This window comes from Drosophila willistoni, unplaced genomic scaffold (genome assembly GCF_018902025.1).
Source record: "Drosophila willistoni isolate 14030-0811.24 unplaced genomic scaffold, UCI_dwil_1.1 Seg145, whole genome shotgun sequence".
In the NCBI taxonomy this organism is placed as follows: Eukaryota; Metazoa; Arthropoda; class Insecta; order Diptera; family Drosophilidae; genus Drosophila; species Drosophila willistoni.
This window is the reverse complement of record NW_025814103.1, coordinates 369,591-386,984: the sequence shown is the minus strand read 5'-3', so window position 1 is coordinate 386,984 and position 17,394 is coordinate 369,591. Positions and strand designations below refer to the sequence as shown.

At 39.6% G+C, this 17,394-nt stretch overlaps 1 protein-coding gene across 1 annotated transcript; it reads right to left on the bottom strand.

Annotated features, from left to right (window-relative positions):
- Positions 1 to 7,630: 7,630 nt before the first annotated feature.
- Positions 7,631 to 8,233, bottom strand: LOC124460866. Its single transcript, XM_047012471.1, has one exon. It carries the CDS (start codon positions 8,231 to 8,233, stop codon positions 7,631 to 7,633), a length of 603 nt encoding a protein of 200 aa, XP_046868427.1.
- Positions 8,234 to 17,394: the final 9,161 nt, after the last annotated feature.

The following is a 17,394-nucleotide window of genomic DNA, read 5'->3' as shown; positions in this document are numbered from 1 at the left end:
TAAGTTATAAAGTTATCAATATTTGGTAGTGCCACCTTTGGCCTTTATAACACACTTGACCCTATTGGGCATGGACTCGTACAAAGTCTCCAGATACTCCGTCGTTATATCCTCAAACCACACTTTTTCGATCGTTTTTACCAATTTCTGTAATGATTTTGGCTTTTGCTTATGTATTTTGGCACTCATAAGGGCCCAGACAATAGGATTGAGGTCAGGACTGTTCCCTGGCCTATCTAAGGACTCAATACCTAGTTCTGACTTCAAAATTGATATCTGTGGATAGTTAAAGTTTATTAAAAAATTATCGGAATGACTAAGTCTTATATTTTGGGATGTATGAAGTGCTTTCAACTCGATCAATCCCAATGTCTTAATGCACATTAAGCCTTCATCAATGTACTGAACATTTACACCGAGCACTCCGCGGTTGCACCGTGTGGCCGTATCCACTTTCAGGCAGAGGATTCTGTTTTTTAAGGCTTGGACCATTTTGCTCTTAATTTGGCTACATTTCTCTTCAACTAATCTCATGAAATTCCTTGAATGAACAGATGGCATGTCTAATCCTTGAAATGTTTGAGCTGTAAAAGTCTTAGTCCGAGTCCAATACAACCAGCGCGCTGGTTGTTTCGCTGCAGCGGTAGTTTCGCGGTGGTGGCAACTTCTTAACTTCCTCTTGTCCCAAAACAACAGAAAATTTAATTTTTTTTCAGGCGCTTCAGTTGGTTCTTCCAATTCGTTATACTCTTTTTTTTTGCTTCACTTCTAGGTGTCTTTTTAAATTGCAAACATAGTTGCCACTTAAACCCATTTTGCAAAGTTTACACTCCGAAACATTTTTTTCACGTCAAATGCAAACAAGTTTCGCAAAATAAAGTTGCGCTTGCGAACCATCTCGGAACACGATAAAGAATGATCATAATTAGAAATTAGAAAAATATGTTTGATTCAGTAACACTCGCGGCTTCAGACATTTCCAATAAAGTAGTGTCTTCGAATGCGCTATACCCTGCTATTTTCTGTATAATTTTTATGGAATCCGGTGGAAAACCGAAACAGAATGTACAACAGAGCAATACAGATTGAAGATACCCAATTTTATTATACGCTACTAAAGAGGTATCGCTAAATAGTACAGTTGCTTAGCTTAGAAATGCGTTTTTTCATGATCGCGTTTGGCAAAAATTATATATGCAATCGATAGGAAATACTTCAGAGATTATGAATCCGAAAAATTTTTGAAATCGGTTGAGATTCATGGGTGCTAGAGGTGCCCAAAGTTGAATCATTTTTACTGAAAAGGAAAAAATGATAATTTGAAAAAAAAAATCGTAACTTTTAAACTGAATATTGGGCGATTTCAACAATCGATGGATTTTTTATTTTAACTGAAAAGTATGTTCTTTATTAATAGCATGTTTCATAAATTTTAATAATTACTTAAATAGTTATTGAATTAGAAGCGTTTAAAAAATGTACTAAATATTGTCATTTTTTAACTTTGATGGAATAAAACTAGCAAGACTCAACGAGTATCAATACCGGACTACATACACTAAATTGGTGAAATATTTACCTATCAGATGTATTAGTCCCAATATGCGGAGACCTGCGACACCGATGCGTAAGCCATAAAACTAAGGCAACCTCGCCTAAAAAATGTGCTGCAGGTATAAGGAAGAATGCATGCGTATTGGCCTGTAGCTTCTTTGTATTTAAATGATAACATTGCGTAATGCTGTTTTGCAAATACTACCTGCTTACATATATGCCTTTCTACAATGATAAATTGCTAATTACCTGCTTTGGAAAAAATGACAAGAATATTGCCGAATATACTTCAAAGACTGCTCATCTTTTGACTGAATTGTATCCGCAAAAATAAACTTACCCCAACGGTACATAGGATTGGCTTACGGAAAGGATTTAATAGAATATCAGTGTTTACCACTTGGAGAGCTATCCGAAGAAGCACAGGAATGTAAAAACAAGGACTACAAAAGGTTCAGATACACTAATACATTAAAAACTTCTCATGTTACACAAAATAAAGACCTTTTTAACATGCTAGCAGCCTCTTCGGACCCACTTATTGCATCACTGAGACACGTGCGATCACGAAAGGATTTGGAAAATAGCAACTATAGTCCCGAACTGTTGAGTTTATTAGATACTGATGTAAATACTGAAAATTATTTTGAAGAAAATCAGCCATCAATAGCAAATTTTAAAATTAACCTAAAAAAAAATTAAAAAAAAATTTTTTTTTCTTTTTGTAATTATGTTAAAAAATCAAATTAAAACATTAAAAAATGTTACATAGTCGTCTAAAACAATGAAAAATTCCATTTGTGATTGAAAAAAACCGGGTTTCGATCCATTTTTAAAGGAAAAACATGCTTGGAAATATTTTCTGACTTTGACCTTGAATATTACAGCACCACGAACACCCAGCACTTTTGAGAAAACATTCATTTTGAAGCTTAAGGTATTTTTTATCACTTTTTAAACTTTTGAAATCGCTTTATTGGTTTAGACGCTATGATTTTTGCAATGCTAAATGCCAGAAGGCCCCACTGTGCGTCGTCGCGACGCTAAAAAGCTAGCAATTTCTGGCGAAACTGATCAGCTAGCTGAGCTGCGATGGGCAGACGAAGCGGCAAAGCGGCACATTCTAGTGAAATCGATCTGCTAAGCAGAGCTGCAATTGGCAAACGAAGCATTCCACAGTGGTTGCGCATGGATTTTGAAGTTCAAGGTATTTACTTTAAATTCTAATATAAAATATTAACCAACTTATTAAATTGTTCTTGTGAAATTAATTAATTTGATTTAATATTTTTAATGTGTTTTGAGAACGTCTTTTTTATGTTTAGGTGGAGTTTTAGTTGTGTTCCCACAAAATTCCACAACTGAGTTGTATGTCATTGTAATTGTCTGAGTTTTAAGGTAATAAATATGTTAAGCTTAGATGCCAACATCTGCCAATGTGTGTATAAACGTAAATAAAGTGACGGCGCGTCGTGGCGACGCCTTACGTTTTTCATGGTCAGCTGGCCCTGCTAAACGTCTGTTTTGTGTATCGTGCATTTGTTTTTGTTTTGTCTACGTCGATTTTTGGTGTCTATGACTTTGTTAAATCATTCATTTCTTTTTTAATTAATTATTATTTTTTTTACTTGGTTTTTCATTTAAATTTTTTTTTGGCAGACAATTTGTATAAGTGTATTTTTCCACGCCTATACATTTTTGATCTTTGGTGTACAGAAAAAGGTGACCATGCACAAAAATTTAAGGCATTAAATGATATTGTACACGGAGAAATTGAAAAAAACGGCTATGTTACCGAACTGGACGATTTATCAAGACGAATTTCATATATATGCAAAAGAATTGTAACTTTTTGGCAAAAGTACAATCGAACGAGATCTTTAGTGGTCCAATTTCAAAGTCATTGGCTGAATGAGAAGGAATGTATTTCATTGTGCTGTGCCCACAAAATATCTGAATCAAAAGAAAAAGAAACTGAGCGTGGAAGGCCGAAAAAAGATTTCATGGAGTCTTCTCAAAGGACTAAACGACGAAGAATAGCCGAGCTGGTAAAACATGATGAGTCTGCTGCTTCACTTTTGCGTACCAGTTTTCCATCGAATGCAGTATGTTCGGAAGCAAATATTGATGAAGTTTTATCGCTTTTCATGGAAACAAACTTAACAAAACACCAATACATGCTAATTCGTGGATTTGTAAACTCGAAAACTTCAAGCGATTTATTGCCCAGTTATGAAAAAATTTTGAGTGCCAAAAGCAAAGGCTATCCTAAGGAAATTATGGTGACCGAATCCCATGCTGAAGTTGAACTTCAGAGCTTGCTGGATCACACTGCCTCTCGCATTATGCAACTTCAGACTGAAGTTATTCAAAATATAAAGGACGATTCGACCAATAACCTGATTCTGATTGGGAAGTGGGGATTCGATGGAAGCACTGGGCAAGCTGAGTACAAACAAAAGGTTACAGACATTGATTTATCAGATAGCAGTTTGTTTGTAACCTCGTACGTACCTCTCAGACTAATAAGTGAATCGGATGAGTCTAAAATTATTTGGAAGAATCCACGACCGTCATCGACTCGTTTTTGTAGGCCCATTCGATTTCAATTTAAAAAGGAAACAACGCAATTGTCAATCGATGAAGAAAAATATTTTAATGATAAAATTGACATGCTTCGGCCCACAATATTGGAGAGCGAAAATAAAAAGATAAAAATAAATCACTCACTACAGCTCACTATGGTGGATGGAAAGATATGTATGTAATGCTTTAAAGTTTAAACCAAACATCTTCAGCAAAATGTTATATATGCGGGGCAAAGCCTACGGAAATGAATGATTTGGATAAATGCATCGAAAAATCAGTACGGGATGAACGCTATAGATTTGGACTCTCCCCATTACATTCATATATGCGTTTTTTCGAATATTTTCTTCATATTTCGTATCGGCTAGACCAAAAAGCCTGGCAAATTCGCACTCATGAGGGAAAGCAGATGCTTCTAAAAAGGAAACAACAAATTCAGTCTGACTTTCGAAATTTAATGGGCTTAATAGTCGACAAGCCAAAAGCTGGTGGAAGTGGAACTTCTAATGATGGCAACACAGCAAGAAAGTTTTTCACCAATCCACATGAATCTGCCAAAATTACGGGTCTCGATGAGGCTTTAATTCTAAGATGTTCAACAATTCTTCAGGCCATGTCTTCAGGACACAAAATAAATGCAGAGAAGTTCAGGGACTATGCCTTTGAAACCGCTAAGCTGCTTGTCGATGAATATCCTTGGTATTATCTTCCTCCGACTGTCCATAGGGTATTAATACACGGCTTGTTAGCAGTATCCTCCTCCCTTGTTTCGGACCCCTCGTGTTGAGTAGTATGCGCGACAGGGCACGCGCCGATACAGCTGCCTTCTCGTTTGCGTAGGCTAGGTGTTCCTTGAAACTTAGCCTTGTGTCTATCATTACTCCTAGGTACTTGATAGCCCTTTTTGAAGTAATCACTGACTCGCCAACTCTTATTTTGGCAAGCTCCACCTTTTTGCGGCTGCTGACCAGCACCGCTTCCGTCTTGTGGGCTGCTAACGCAAGGCCTGCTGTCGAAAGCCAGTTGCCAACTTTACTGATAGCTCTGTTGCATTGGTCTTGTGCTACTTCGACTTCCTTAGCCACCACCACGAGTGCTACGTCATCCGCGAATCCGATTATGTGCGTATCGGGGTCAAACTCGAGTCGTAGAACGCCGTCGTACATCACATTCCATAAGAGCGGACCGAGAACGGATCCCTGTGGAACTCCAGCTGACGCTACCTTCTCCATGACACCGTCATCTGTAAGGTACCGGATTCGCCTGTCTGCGAAGTAGCTACGTACACATTTGACCAGGTATTGAGGGACTCCAAAACCCAGTAAGCCATCTATTATCCGGCCCCATCTAGCGGAATTAAACGCATTTTTTATATCCAGTGTCACCACCAGACAGTATTTTTTGGAGCCGCCCCTCCATCTGCTACCCGCTATTGCCTCCGAGGCGATGTCTACCACTTTGTGGATGGCATCTATCGTGGATCTGGCTCTCCTAAATCCATATTGCTGATCTGATAGGTCCCCACCGGCAACTATGGCTTTGTTAAGACGCACGCTGATGATATACTCGAGAACTTTGCCGGCTGTGTCTAGGAGACAGATTGGCCTATACGAAGACGCCTCTCCGGGAGGTTTTCCTGGCTTCGTAAGTAGCACAAGATCCTGGATTTTCCATCTATTAGGAAAAGTGCCCTCGTGTAAACAGGTACTGTACATCTTACAGAAAGTGGCTGGGTAAAGTTCGGCGGCCAGCTTTATCGCTTTGTTCGGAATACTGTCCGGTCCTGGGGCTTTGTTCATCTTAAGTCTGCTTATGGCTTGAGCTAACTCTGAGGTTGAACACTCGTCGGACATCAGGAAAGGCTCGTTAGATTGCTGCGAATGATTGGCTATCTCCATGATGTTGGGAAATAGGGCATCGACTATATTCCGCACCAGAATTGTGTCTGTTGGGGGCGGTGTTCTGTTCGCGTGCAGGCGCTTCACAATAATCTGGTATGCATTACCCCATGGGTCCTGTTCGGCAGTATCGCATAGCGACAAAAAACATTCACGCTTACTGCGTCTGATCTGATTTTTTAGCTCCTTTCTCCGTTGCTTGTATGCGAGCTGCAAGCAGAGGAAGTCCGCTGACCCTCTAGCCCGCTGGTACAGCCTCCGGGCCCGGTGACATGTTTCGGCGATTTGGTCATTCCACCAGCACACTGGGCCATGGTGGCGTTTGTGCATATGTATGTTTTTTTTTTTTTTTTAATTCATTTATTGGTATATGGTTAAATATAAACAGGAAAAGAAAGTTATATACAAAAAGCAGAAGTATAGACAAGAGAAGTAAAGGGAAGGAAAAGAATTTTACTATAGGGATCCTGCGGGACTGCCTTGTGGTATTGCTTCGCAGGTCTATAGTGGGCTGGCGATGCCCCTCAAGTATTGCGCTCTCTCTCCAGCTCTCGTAGCGTCCTTATTGTTGCTGCAGCATATGTGCACACCGCCGACCACGCCGATTGCGATGTGATCATAATGTTTACCAGGTTGTAAGGTGTGGGCTCTTCTCCAAGGACTGCCGTTAGCCTTTGTCTCTCGTTGGTTAACCTCATGCAGTAAAAGATCACATGTTCAGGGCTTTCTTGTATGCCTTGTCTACACAGGGTGCATTCCGCACTGGACTCGTGTCCAAATCGGAATAGGTATGACCTGAAACATCCATGGCCGCTAAGGAGCTGGGTCAGTTCGAAGGTGACTTCGCCATGTCGCCTGTTTACCCATGTATGTAAATCCGGGATAAGTTTGAATGTCCATCTGCCCTTCTGCGATGCTGCCCAGCGTGATTGCCATTCTGCTAGGCTTGATCGCCTGGCTTCTGCAGTTGCCTCCCTTCTGGCTGGTGGTAACCATTCCGCACTCTGCCGACTTCTAAAAATGTTTTGCGCTTCTTTAGCTAGTAGGTCTCTTGGGACCATACTTGATATTACAAGAGCCGCGTCATCCGAAATTGTGCGGAAGCCACGGCATACGCGAAGAGCCCCAAGACGGTATGTTGCCTCTAATCCTCGTCTGTATGACTTCGTCTCCATCGCATCCGCCCATACTGGCGCGCCGTCGAGCATGGTCGACCTGACGACGTTCATCAGTAATAATCGTTGAGATTGTCCCGGGCCTCTTGTGTTGAGCATGATTCGGCTCAGGGATCTTCCCAGTTCAGCCGCTCTTGCACTCGCGTGCCCCAAGTGTTCCCGGAAACAGAGGCGTGTATCCAAGAAAACACCTAAGTACCGGATTGCTCTAGCCGAGCGGATTGTGCATGTGTCTAGCACAATTTTTGCCTGCTCCACCGTTTTCCTGCTGCTGATAAGAACTGCTTCCGTTTTTTGATCTGCGAGTTCTAGTCCTGCGTTCGCAAGCCACTGTTTTGCTATGGCAATCGATGTGACCGTCTTTTCTCTACTAAAACTCGGCAAAACCGATGATATGGCAGTCAGTCGGGAGGCTTATTCGTAAAATGCCGTCATACATAGCATTCCACAGTATCGGGCCAAGTACCGAGCCTTGTGGAACTCCACCTCGTACTTCGTGAATTCGATCGCCACTCCTTGTGCTATATCGTAGCTTGCGATTTCGGAAGTAATCCATTTCTTGCTGGCGTCTTGCTCACCTGTGGTTGCCAGCGGGCAACGACGACTACCAGTGTAGTGGCTCACATCTGTGCGTTTTGCGTCTACGCAGTTAAAGCAAACTGGCTTATTGTTGCATGTGGCTGCTTTGTGCTCAGTCTGTCCGCATCTAAGGCACCAGTTTGTGCGGTCTTTGGCACTAGTGCAATTTTCTGCTTTGTGCCCGAAGCATAGACACTTGTAGCATCTTTTTTGGGCATGCCTCTCGCGAATCGGACACATGTCCCAGCCAACTTCTATAAAGCCTTCTTTTAGTAGTTTGGCTGCTATAGTACGCGGCATACTTAAAATGGCCATCTGTTTGCCTCTAAAGGACTTGCGCAAGCCCCTTATATTCACTTGCTCGGCATCTTCGCCAATTTTCAGTTTCATTGACTTTTTTATTTCCTCTTCTGTCGCTAAGTTGTCGAGGTTGCGCATTTCAAGCCACGCCTCTGCTCCAGCTGCTCGAACTGACGCTTGTTGGCCCAGGACCTGGCTCAAATCCTCGGTCAATTATTTGCTGTTGGCCTTTCCACCACCCTTGAGTTCAAGAAGTAAATCGCCTGTAGCCGTTTTTCTAGTCCTCTTGACGCTATTTTTGACGTCGTCGAGCTTGCCGTCTGGCCTTCTGGTGACTAGGCTCAGGATTTCGGCATATGTGCAGCCCTCATTTGCTTTGATTAGGATCACCTCCGGTCTGGCTTTCCTCAGAGATGGCTTGTTCACTCTCTTTCGTGATACAGTTTGCCATTCCGCAGCTCCATGGGCTGCCTGCGGCTCTGACGTGCTGACTTTCTGCAGAGTACCTGGCTCCGGATCGCGACGTGCGGTGTTCTGCGCCATTGCTCGCTGTCGCTTTGGTGGGGTATTGCGCTGGACAATGGCGTCCTCTCTCTGGCGTTTGGGGGTGTTTCCTGCCAAATCTATCTGTTTCGCATCATTTCTAGGCTGTCTAGCATTCAGAGGCGAAGTTTGGGTGGCGATTTCGCTCCTTGCCGCCTTTACCACCGATTTGCTGCCCATCATTATGTGGCATATCGCTTCGTGTAGCTCCTTCATTCGTACTATTGCGTTCTTGGTGCCGAGATTTATGTGGCGTACTGGTTTTTTGCCATCATCTCCTTTATTGAACATCGTGTCCATTTCCCAGATGAGCGATCCCAGCTCATCTAGCTCTGCCACATTAGATACAACTTCTGGAGAAACGGAAGTCTCCGGGCTGCTGGGAGCTATTGCCGGTGTTCCAGCCGTTCCAGATCGATTAGCGTGAATCGCCAACTTCTCAGTCTCCACGTGAATGGCCTTGCCAGGCGGTGACCGCATAATTTTTGGCCGCTTAGCAAATGCCGCATCCAAACTTTGCGCATCTTGCCCCAATGCGTCATCGCAGCGGGCTTGGTGGTCCATTGACAGGACATAACGCTCCATCTCTCAAAACAACAATTTTGGCGCCAGCGCCTCGTTTGTATTTGAATTTTTTGAAATTCGCGGGAAAAAAGAGTGGCGCTTTTTCCCGGTTCAAGCGAGGCTGCAGAGTGGCGCCACCTGCCAGGGCGGCTCCGACTGAGCTTTTGGCGCTGATCAACACTGCGATCACAGCTGTTGGAATTTGTTGCTGCAACGCGGTGGAAGGAAAGTGGAGAATTTTGGCAATTTTTTCTCACCCACACAAGTAATAGTTGAAAGAGGCGGGAAAAAAGGGTGGCTAGCTGCCCCCTCGCCGCTCCCCCTTATTCCTAGGGTTGGTTCGGACCTTTGGCCCACCCAAAAGGTGGAATTGTGCATATGTATGTGTGTGTGTGTGTATGTGTATATATATGTATGTATATACGTATATGTGTATGTATATGCATATATATGTATGTGTGCGTCGGTGTTACATATATGTACATGTATGTATATAAATAAATATAATAATCAAAAATTTTTGTTTGAGCAGGCTTCAGGTCAATCTTACTGATTTATTTGTAAGACTTTAAATCATAGGCAGCACAAAAGGTGAGCAGGTTGTCTGTATAGCTATTTCAAGAACCACCAAGTTCTATCATCAGCAGACTTCGCTAAAGAATCCACAATTGTAATGGCCATACCATATCTTCAACACTAAAACTAGTTGGGAATTACATTGCCAACTAAATGAAGCGAAAAAAGAACGGCAAAGCTTGCAACTGCAGATTCCACCTTTTTTGTGTGCATACCCATGGGCGCCAGCTGAATTAGTGTAAAGGGCTTCGCCTTAACCAACTAATCGTCGCGCCCAAATATTTTGTAATAGTATATTGTACTATATGCAAAAAAGAGGGTTTTTTACAGCAAGTGTAAAACGGCGGGCCTTCCGTTTTTGGTATTTGTCTAGATTTCGACCTTATTGAAGTTAATCAAAAATTTTTGTTTGAGCAGGCTTCAGGTCAATCTTATTGATTTATTTGTAAGACTTTAAATCATAGGCAGCACAAAAGGTGAGCAGGTTGTCTGTATAGCTATTTCAAGAACCACCAAGTTCTATCATCAGCAGACTTCGCTAAAGAATCCACAATTGTAATGGCCATACCATATCTTCAACACTAAAACTAGTTGGGAATTACATTGCCAACTAAATGAAGCGAAAAAAGAACGGCAAAGCTTGCAACTGCAGATTCCACCTTTTTTGTGTGCATACCCATGGGCGCCAGCTGAATTAGTGTAAAGGGCTTCGCCTTAACCAACTAATCGTCGCGCCCAAATATTTTGTAATAGTATATTGTACTATATGCAAAAAGAGGGTTTTTTACAGCAAGTGTAAAACGGCGGGCCTTCCGTTTTTGGTATTTGTCTAGATTTCGACCTTATTGAAGTTAATCAAAAATTTTTGTTTGAGCAGGCTTCAGGTCAATCTTACTGATTTATTTGTAAGACTTTAAATCATAGGCAGCACAAAAGGTGAGCAGGTTGTCTGTATAGCTATTTCAAGAACCACCAAGTTCTATCATCAGCAGACTTCGCTAAAGAATCCACAATTGTAATGGCCATACCATATCTTCAACACTAAAACTAGTTGGGAATTACATTGCCAACTAAATGAAGCGAAAAAAGAACGGCAAAGCTTGCAACTGCAGATTCCACCTTTTTTGTGTGCAACCCCATGGAATCTGCAGTTGCAAGCTTTGCCGTTCTTTTTTCGCTTCATTTAGTTGGCAATGTAATTCCCAACTAGTTTTAGTGTTGAAGATATGGTATGGCCATTACAATTGTGGATTCTTTAGCGAAGTCTGCTGATGATAGAACTTGGTGGTTCTTGAAATAGCTATACAGACAACCTGCTCACCTTTTGTGCTGCCTATGATTTAAAGTCTTACAAATAAATCAGTAAGATTGACCTGAAGCCTGCTCAAAAAAAATTTTTGATTAACTTCAATAAGGTCGAAATCTAGACAAATACCAAAAACGGAAGGCCCGCCGTTTTACACTTGCTGTAAAAAACCCTCTTTTTTGCATATAGTACAATATACTATTACAAAATATTTGGGCGCGACGATTAGTTGGTTAAGGCGAAGCCCTTTACACTAATTCAGCTGGCGCCCATGGGTATGCACACAAAAAGGTGGAATCTGCAGTTGCAAGCTTTGCCGTTCTTTTTTCGCTTCATTTAGTTGGCAATGTAATTCCCAACTAGTTTTAGTGTTGAAGATATGGTATGGCCATTACAATTGTGGATTCTTTAGCGAAGTCTGCTGATGATAGAACTTGGTGGTTCTTGAAATAGCTATACAGACAACCTGCTCACCTTTTGTGCTGCCTATGATTTAAAGTCTTACAAATAAATCAGTAAGATTGACCTGAAGCCTGCTCAAACAAAAATTTTTGATTAACTTCAATAAGGTCGAAATCTAGACAAATACCAAAAACGGAAGGCCCGCCGTTTTAAACTTGCTGTAAAAAACCCTCTTTTTTGCATATAGTACAATATACTATTACAAAATATTTGGGCGCGACGATTAGTTGGTTAAGGCGAAGCCCTTTACACTAATTCAGCTGGCGCCCATGGGTATGCACACAAAAAAGGTGGAATCTGCAGTTGCAAGCTTTGCCGTTCTTTTTTCGCTTCATTTAGTTGGCAATGTAATTCCCAACTAGTTTTAGTGTTGAAGATATGGTATGGCCATTACAATTGTGGATTCTTTAGCGAAGTCTGCTGATGATAGAACTTGGTGGTTCTTGAAATAGCTATACAGACAACCTGCTCACCTTTTGTGCTGCCTATGATTTAAAGTCTTACAAATAAATCAGTAAGATTGACCTGAAGCCTGCTCAAACAAAAATTTTTGATTAACTTCAATAAGGTCGAAATCTAGACAAATAAATATAATAATGTTTAAAACATTACAGAATTTAGAAACACTCACGTCGACAAATCACGTCAACATAAATGCCAAAAAAATCTACATTCCAAGCAGCCACAAAAAGAACATCTGCCAGACGAACGGCAAGACTCATTTATGAAGATCCAGTTCATTCACCCAACGACGTAGCAATGGATTCTGGAAATGCCTCAGTGTCACTTCCCACAACTATATCGACTCCAAACGTTACGCCTACAATAAGCAGCATAGCCAACAACCCAACATCTTTAAATCCAACTGACATCCTTGCCTTTATCAAGGAGCTACCTACTTTTGACGGCATCCCTAATAAACTGCAAGACTTCATTGTCAATGTGGAAGAAGTCATCGCTTTGATCAGAGGAACTGACCAGACACCATATAGCTCCCTTCTGTTAAGAGCCATCAGGAACAAAATCGTAGGTAGAGCTAATGACGCCTTAAAACTATCCAATACTGCACTCACCTGGGATGACATCAAGGCTAATCTCATACAGCATTATGGTAACAAGAAAAGCGAAGCTATGCTTATTCGCGATTTACAAAACTTTCCCGATAGCTTGTCATTAGGTCAACTATTTTATAGTATTTTAAAAATAAGATCACAATTGACAGACATTTTACAAAACACAAATCAAAACTCAACTGACAAACCAAAATTATATGACGAGATATGCTTGAATACCTTTTTAATTAATTTACGAGAACCCCTTAAAACTTTAATAAAATCAAAAAACCCACAAAATATCAAGGAAGCCTATGAACATTGCCGTGTCGAAAAGACCTTCTATTCGCAAAAACCAAATACTAGCCAGAATTTTCGAGCACAGGTAACACCATACTTACGCCCGCAAAACATAAGAAATCATCCAAACAACAACCCCTATTCTAACAATAGAAGCCAATTATTTAGAAATAATTCAACCATTTCTCAGCCTAACATTAACAACCAGGCTAATAACAACTAACATAATAGAAATTCAACTGTAAATCCTTTCAATTCAACAGGCCCAACTAGGAACCAATTACACAATATCAATGAGCAACAATCTTCAACTGAACTTTGTAATATTAATGACGCAGGAAATTTTTTCGAAACTGCCTCCGAGAACCAACAGGGTACTTAACAAAAAAATCACACGGATCGACACTCCCTTTTATATGGATAAATTCCGTTACAACTCAACCCATAAAATTCTTAATAGATACAGGTTCCACAAATTCATTTGTAAGCCCAACCATAGTGAGCAATGTCGATCGCAAAACTCTTGATATCCTATAACTGTACAGTCAGTGTTGAACCAACACGTCATAAAAGAAAAAACCACGATTCAATCACTTAAAGAGTTTAATGAACAAATGAAGATAGACTTACTTCTTTTTGATTTTCACCCACATTTCAAAGGTTTGCTTGGGATGGATGTCCTTAGAAAGTTAAAAGCCAATATTAATCAGGACAGTTTTTGTTTAGAAACTCCAAAATCATGTTTAAAAATTTGTTTACAAGACAACCCAGTAACCGAAGTACATATTATCCCAGCTTCTTCAAAATCTTTAATAACCCTTCCGGTCCGGATGAAAGAAGGTAATTTCTACTCTCAACAGACAATGTATAATAAGCACTTAGAGATTTCAGAAGGTCTATACAATTCAGTTAACGGATATAGCAAGATGGTAATCGTAAATAATTCACTTGAAGATCAGCAATTATATTTAGAACAGCCATTAGAAACCATACCCTATGATCAAAATCACTATATTGAAATATACAATATAAATTCGGACAATCAAAGTCTCCCACATGTCCACAAATACGTTACCAAATTAAAAACCAATCACCTAAACTCCGAAGAAAAAATTGCATTAATACAACTCTGTAGCAAGTACACAGACCTTTTTTATGACGACAATCAAAAACTAACATTTACCAGCGATATTAACCATTATATACGCACAACTGACGACACGCCAATCTTTGTTAAATCATATCGGTACCCCTACGCCTTAAAGAAAGAAGTAAAAGACCAAATAGACTCAATGCTAAAGCAAAACATAATTAAAAACAGTTATTCGCCTTGGAGCGCCCCTGTTTGGGTAGTTCCAAAAAAATCGAACTCCCCTGAAACGCAGAAATGGAGATTAGTTTTAGATTATCGTAAACTTAACGAAAAAACAATTTCAGACCGTTATCCAATTCCAAATATAAATGAGATTTTAGACCAACTTGGTAAATCTAATTACTTCTCAACTCTTGATTTAGCTAGTGGATTTCACCAGATTGAAATGAACCAAGCAGATAGGAGCAAAACAGCTTTTACAGTCGAAGGTGGCCACTTTGAATTCATCCGTATGCCGTTCGCGTTGAAGAATGCACCTGCAACGTTCCAAAGAGTAATGGACCATGTCCTTGGAGATCTAGTAGGTTCCATTTGTTTAGTATACCTAGACGACATTATAATTTTTTCACCATCTCTACAAAAACACCTGATAGAAATAAGGCAAGTATTTGATAGACTCAGATCCGCTAATCTTAAGCTACAAATCGCAAAATCTGACTTCCTTCGGAGAGAACTTAATTTTCTAGGTCATATTGTAACTCAAGATGGGGTCAAGCCTAACCCAAATAAGATAAAATCCATTTAGGAGTTCCCTATCCCAAAAAACAGGAGACAAATTAAATCATTTCTAGGTCTTCTTGGCTATTATAGAAAATTTATTAAAGACTTTGCCCGCATAACAAAGCCACTAACACAACAATTAAAAGGTACAAAAGCAGTAACAATTGATGAAGAATACTGTAAAACTTTTGAATTCTGTAAGACATTACTTTGTAATAATCCAATATTAACCTACCCAAACTTTAAAGAACCCTTTATATTAACTACTGATGCAAGCAATTATGCCATCGGCGCTGTTTTATCCCAAAAATTATCTGGAAGCGACAAACCTATTTCTTACGCCAGTCGCACATTATCCGATGAAGAATCCCGTTATTCAGCTACAGAAAAAGAAATGCTTGCAGTCCATTGGGCAGTAAAACATTTCAGACCCTACTTATTCGGAAAAAAATTTATTTTAGTTTCAGACCACAAACCATTAACATGGAACACAGGACCATTTTCCACCAACGACAGGGTCGCCCGTTGGAAACTACAATTACTAGAATACGAATACGAATTTCAATACAAAAAAGGCTCTCAGAACGTAGTTGCAGATGCACTGAGTCGTATCCGACCCGAAGCAAATATTATCGTTAACAATATAGATGTCGAAAATTTTTCAAATAACAAAGTAACATCTTCTCTGTATAATCTTGCATCAAGCATAATAATTGTCGAAAAACCACTTAACGATTTTAATTTGCAGATTGTTTTAGCTGAAGGTTCTCCTGCTTCTTATCAGGTTTCTACTCCCTTTAAGAACAAATTAAGGAGAGCCATCACAGAACCCAGACTTAACTCAGATACTGTACTAGACATTCTAAAAAAAATTTTAAAGATTAACAGGACATTAGCAATTTACACATCAGACAGTATTTTTCAAATAGTACTAGATGTGTTCTCTAAACATTTTTCTCACAATAAATTATTTAAATTACTTAGGTGTACAACTCTTTTAGACGATATCACTAATACGACCGATCAAGAAAAAATAGTCAATGATTATCACAATAATAACAATCACCGGGGTATTGATGAAACATTAATGCACCTTAAAAGAAAAGTCTACTTTGCACATATGAAAAGCAAAATAGCGCAAATAATAAAGGGTTGTGAAATTTGCCTCACACTTAAATACGATAGACAGCCGCAGAAACCACCTTTTGAAGTACCAGAAACTCCTTGCAAACCAATGGACATAGTCCATATAGACATATACACGATAAACAAAAACTATAATCTTACACTAATAGATAAGTTTTCAAAATTTGCGTGTGCCTACCCTATATCCAACAGGACCTGCATAAACGTCGTTACCGCCATGAAACATTTTTTCAGCCTTTTTGGAATCCCTAAAAAAATAGTTTATGACCAAGGTGCAGAATTTTCTGGCAGTATATTTAAAGATTTCTGTAATCAATACGACATCCAATGTCATATAACTTCCTTCCAGTAGTCATCCAGCAGCTCTCCAGTAGAACGATTACATTCGACACTGACTGAAACCTATAGAATAATCACAGAATTAAAAAAGAAAAATAAGCAGATTAACAAACACGAGGAAACTCTTTCGGAAACACTTCTCACGTACAATAACGCTATACATTCATCTACAAAATACACACCTTTTGAACTTTTTACTGGACGCACACCTATATTTGAACAAACAATTAAATACGACACTAATCATGAATATTTACAAAAATTAAATTTTTTTCAATCAAAATTATACTAAGAGGTGAAACAGATTTTACATAAAAATACTAAAAGCAAACTTGATAAACTTAACGAAACTCGGAAATCCGCAGCCCCCTTATCAACTAATGAAAGCATATTTCGAAAAGAAAACCGTAGAAATAAGTTAACGCCAAGATTTTCTAAACATAAAGTCTTACGAGATAATGGTAACACACTTATCACCACACGCTTGCAAAAAATCCATAAATCTAAAATAAGGCGAACAACAAAATAATAATTAGTATAATCTTTGCTTTTTACATATGTCATTCATTGTACCTAAACGCATTGTAAACAATATACAGCATATGTTTTAACATTTGAAAAAAAAATTTTGTAACATAAAATGCTACAAAAACAACTAGAAAAATTAAGCTTTCAGCATACCATTAGATCCTTTTGTGTTGCGTTGGAATCACAAGTGGACAACGACGGTCCGATGAACAAGCCCAAGTCACAAGGAAAATCAGCGGCATCCACCCCGAAGGCCCCATTCTAAACGCATTTGCTTCATTTTGGGGAGGGAGGAGTTACCAACCCAACACCCTGGTCACTAAATTGGGGAACGAGACCCAGGAAAGAAGACGTGGCATCGACTCTTTTCTGTTCCCAGAACGATTGATAATTTATATATGATGATCATACATACACAAAACATACATACACAAAACATACATACATAAAACATACATACATAAAACATACATACACACATGCATTAATTCGATTGTAACAGACACACAAAGATAGACAAAAGGTAGAGAATCCAAAAACATTATGAATAAAAAAGACACTTCTGTTTTAACATCTGAATCGAACAGACGTTTGAGTTACTCGGGGAAAA

Coding starts and splice junctions, on each gene's coding strand:
- LOC124460866 (XM_047012471.1), bottom strand. CDS start 8,233: ATGCGCAACCTCGACAACTTAGCGACAGAAGAGGAAATAAAAAAGTCA.